Source organism: Athene cunicularia (assembly GCF_003259725.1).
Source record: "Athene cunicularia isolate RWA chromosome 27 unlocalized genomic scaffold, athCun1 chr27_part1, whole genome shotgun sequence".
NCBI lineage: Eukaryota > Metazoa > Chordata > Aves > Strigiformes > Strigidae > Athene > Athene cunicularia.
The window spans coordinates 328,791-333,164 of record NW_020799138.1 but is presented as its reverse complement, the minus strand read 5'-3'; the positions used below and the strand labels follow the sequence as shown (position 1 = coordinate 333,164).

General features: G+C 55.3%; 2 protein-coding genes across 2 annotated transcripts in view; one reads left to right on the top strand and one right to left on the bottom strand.

Moving 5' to 3' along the window:
- BECN1 (beclin 1) overlaps nt 1-131 on the bottom strand; it is a 3,045-nt gene extending 2,914 nt beyond the window's left edge. Inside the window, exon 1 of the mRNA XM_026864582.1 lies at nt 25-131. Coding sequence (XP_026720383.1) covers nt 25-131 — 107 coding nt within the window. The remainder of the gene's footprint in view (nt 1-24) is intronic.
- Nucleotides 132-245: 114 nt separating this feature from the next.
- PSME3 (proteasome activator subunit 3) lies at nt 246-4,051 on the top strand. Its single transcript, XM_026864776.1, has 9 exons — nt 246-344; nt 826-930; nt 1,238-1,286; nt 1,890-2,002; nt 2,513-2,581; nt 2,803-2,870; nt 3,023-3,077; nt 3,316-3,402; nt 3,832-4,051. Exons 2-9 carry the CDS (start codon nt 871-873, stop codon nt 3,910-3,912), a joined length of 582 nt encoding a protein of 193 aa, XP_026720577.1. The 5' UTR covers nt 246-344; nt 826-870; the 3' UTR covers nt 3,913-4,051.
- Nucleotides 4,052-4,374: the final 323 nt, after the last annotated feature.

Genomic DNA, 4,374 nt, shown 5'->3' with positions numbered 1-4,374 from the left:
GGGCCAGGGGCCGTGTGGCCGTACCTGACAGGCTCCGTTGCCGTTTGAGCCTCTCCCTGGACCTCAGCGGAGCTTGGGGAGTCGCTCGCTGGCCGGAGCGAGGTTGCGCGTCCTCGTGGCCCTCCTGGCATCTTCGCCTTGGGCTGGCGGGACACCTGCCCCCGTGCAGGACTTGTGTCCTCTCCCGGTTCCTGCCTCCAGACAGCGACTCCCCCGGGGTCCTCAACTGCAAGCGGGAACCTCGCGGTGCCGTTTCACGTTGTTTGTTCTTTCTCTCTTAGGCTGAAGACCTGGTGGCAAACTTTTTCCCAAAGAAGCTGTTAGAACTTGATGGGTTCCTTAAGGTAAGGCCTGCGTCGTCCTCTGTATCCCTTTTCATTTTCAAGCCACCCGCTGAAAGCCCCGTGGCAGCTCCCGCCCCGGTGTTTCGCCTTGTTACAAAGACATGAGGCAGCGGCTGGGTCACTTGCACTGGAGTGCTGTTAGCTCTAGAGGGGGTGCTTCCTTTTCCAGTTTTCTTTGTGTGATCACCACATTTATCTTTCTTACGCATTCCTCAACTCTGGGCTGTACTTCGCGATGCCGTGGGCTCCCCGGGACTCCGGCCTTGCAGACAGTTGATAGCTTTGATCACGGCCTGGAGCTGGCACGCTGTTCTCGGGTGGAGGGAGGCCTCCTCACAGGCCTATTGTTAGACTTTTTTTCTCATACATCCTTATTTTAGTTGGGTAAGAGGGAGGCCTGAATCTTTTGTCTTCTCATTGTGTTTGGTGTGACAGAACTTGTTAGTTCATAATTAAGTAACAAATCTGCTTAATTTTCCAGGAGCCTATCCTCAATATTCACGATCTCACTCAGATCCATTCGGACATGAACCTCCCAGTGCCTGACCCAATTCTCCTCACGAACAGCCATGATGGACTGGACGGGGTAAGGTTACTCTCTTGGCTGTGATCCCTATTTCTGTTAATTAAAACTGCATGGCTTGCTCTTTGCTGGAGTAGGGCGTTCTTATTTAATAACCAGCTGTGGCTCTCCCAAAGGCTTTTACGAATTGGTCTCTCGAGCCTGGGAGGTTGCTGGAGGTAATGCTGTGCTCCGCAGTCCTCCTTTGTTTTTAAAGAAGGGTGCTTAGAAACCAGGAGCGTAGCAGAGGCTCTAAAGTTTTCCTTGTTTCCTTTGCAACACTGTTACGGCTTACGACTAGTTTGTGAGTAAAACATTTTATATATTTTAGCCAAATATGAAAAAGAGGAAGCTGGAAGACCGCGAAGAGACCTTTCAGGGTAAGAGTCCCCAAGTCTCTTGTGTTGCTGCCTGCCCCCTGAACCAGTGCACTGTGCCGTAGGGATGTGAAACCGCCTGAACCCCACCTGCCCTGTCCTGACAGCAGCTCCTGCTCATGCGGGCCTGTCCCCCGCGGAGCCTGACCTACGGACGTTCTGTTGTGGAGGGAGTCAGGTTCCAGGACTTCTCTGATAGACATCAGTAATACTTGCTGGAGCTTGGGCTGCTGACAGAGGCAGCTGATCTCTCTCTGGCTTTGTGCTGAAAGCTCTCCTTGTTTGGAGGAAGATACCAGGCTTTGGATTAAGCTGAGGCAGAAACGTCTCATACACGTGCATCAGGAAAATCCTTTGCGCCCAGCTTCAGCAGCCCATTGCTCCTCAGCTCTTGCCTCTGCTCTGTGTTTTCTCTTTTCCTTCCTTTGTGGTAACCGCTGTTATTCCAGGTCACATTTCCCCTTCCCCGCAGGTTAACTGTAGCTGGCTCAGTGTCCACTCGTGCCTCTCTGGGAGATGAGAGGCGCAGGTGGACCTTTGGTCTGACCCCCAGCGCAGCCGTTGCTCCGCGCTGCTGACGCGGGGTGTTCCTCTCCTCTGTGCTAGGTACCAAAGTGTTCGTCATGCCCAACGGGATGCTGAAGAGCAACCAGCAGCTGGTGGACATCATTGAGAAAGTGAAACCAGAAATCAGGCTGCTTATTGAGAAGTGTAATACGGTGGGTATGGGCGCTGCAGCTCGTGGAGGCAGTAGGATGCTTTTGCTCCTGGAGAGGCAAAGCTGCTCTGAGTGGAAGGAACAGGCTCCCCTGTGCTCTGTAGATGAGGAAGGACAGGATTCCTACTGCAGAGTCCAGAAGTGGCCGGGAGGTAGCTATAGGGAAATCAGGTTTTTGTGAGCCCTTGGGGAGCTCTGTAGTTCACCCCAAGGAGGATGATGTCTGTGACAGAGGCTCCTTCCTTGAGGCTTTTCTTTGCCCTCCTTTTGCACAGTCAGACACCTGCTGGGAGCTTCTGTGGCCCAGCCAGGAGAGCTTCCCGTGGGAAGCTGCGCGTGTGCCGTGCTGGTTTGTGGTGTCCCAGCCGCGTGGAAATGATCTCAGAAGTGTTGTGTGAGGGTGAAGGACCCGCGGCAAAGGCGGGGCCCCGGGGGGCTTTTGGTTAAACTTGTGGGTGGGGTCTCTGTGGGGATGGGGGCACTGATCAGTGTTGTGGTCTCTCCACCGCAGGTCAAAATGTGGGTGCAGCTTCTCATCCCCAGGATAGAAGATGGAAACAACTTTGGTGTTTCTATTCAGGTAAGGCGCCGCCGGCTCCGTGCAGCGCCCCAGGGACGCGCATCTCTTGGGCTCCTCAATCTCACATTTGATGGCACCCGGCAGCGGCAGTCATGGGGTTGGTTTAGGCTCTAAAGCCCAAACCTGAGCTTGATGTGGCGCTGCTGAGACCTGCTGCTTTCGGAGCCCTGAGGGCCAGCTGCAGCCTCCTGAAGCTCACGGCTTCCGCGTGTTCCCTGCAGGAGGAAACAGTTGCTGAGCTTCGAACTGTGGAGAGTGAGGCAGCGTCCTACCTGGACCAGATTTCTAGGTAGGTGTGCAAGAGCAGACCTCCTCTTTGGGATCCCCTTGGGAAAATAAAGCGCTTGGGGAACGTCCCCCAGCTTCTCCAGGGCAGCTTGGGCCTGGGAAATAATCTTGATGCTGTTTATCTGACTTTTAGTCTTTCCCTTTTCCTACCAGATACTATATCACAAGAGCAAAGTTGGTTTCCAAAATAGCTAAGTACCCTCATGTGGTGAGTAAAGGGGGAAGTGGAGATTTACGTGTTACGTGCTGCTGCTTTTTGGGACTCTTTGGGCCTTTTTGAGCTGAGGGTTCTGGGGGAAAAGGGGATCACGCAAGGCTGCAGGACATCTGTGTTAGAGGAGAGCAAGCTGGAGGGGGGAGTCCTGTGCCAAAGGTAGGGCCTCTGCCTGGTGCGCGGGAGGCGCAGCCGGGCTCGGGCCGCTCAGCCCCGTGCCTGCTCTCCGCAGGAGGACTATCGCCGCACGGTGACGGAGATCGACGAGAAGGAGTACATTAGTCTGCGCCTGATCATTTCAGAGCTGAGGAATCAATACGTAAGTGAAAAACGAGCTGGTGCTGGCTGCCTGCATAGCAGCCGAGAGAGCCCTTTGGCCTCAGCGCTGCTGCCCCCTCGCCCCCAGCACCCTGCCTCTCGCCTTCCCGCTCCGCTTGGGCTCCAGTGACAGGAGCCAGCTGTTTCCAACTGCGTGTCCACAGGAGGCTTGCACAAAATGTTCCTTCCGCCTCTGTGGGAACCTGTGATCCTAAACTCTTCAGGCAGCACCAGCCACTCCTGGGGGCTGTAGAGGAATCTCTGTAGTGTTGGATGTGTCCGGCTGAAGGGCCCTGGACTGGGCGTGCGGGTGTACGCGGGGGTGGCGGGTGGTGCCGGGGTGAGCTGTGCTTCTGCTCCAACCAGTGCTCGTCCGGGGAGCTGGATGGCTTCACCCTTCTCGTCTGAGTCCTGTTCTCCCTTTCTGCAGGTCACTTTGCATGACATGATCCTTAAAAACATCGAGAAGATCAAGAGGCCTCGGAGCAGCAATGCTGAGACCCTCTATTAAGTGTCAACGTTTGAACTTGAGAACTGTTCAGTCGACTAAAGACCGTCATTGCCTTGGTTTGTTACGTGACTATCGAGATGGGAAACTGGCTGGAAATAGTATTGCATTCTTAGTTAAACTCTAAAGAAATTCTTGCCTAGTTTTGTGATTGGTTTTGTTCAGGTCTCAGGAGCTCTCCCTCCCTCTAGTAACTGGTAACGAGAAGGCCGTGCTGCTTTGGGGTGCCCTAGAGGCTACTGCAGAGTGAGAGCACCAGCCAGGCAGGAACATTCCTTCATGCCTTTCTTCCTACCCGAGTAGGAATGACACTCGAGACCAAGCCCTTGTCCCGTTCCGTCTCTCGGCCGGAGCCTTCCCTGGGCTCTCTGGGAGGGGCAGGCACCCAGCGGGAGCGCAGGCCGCGGGCGGTGCCGGGGCTGGGCCCCGCTGCCGCGCTCGCCCCTCGCAGAGACGGGGGCACCC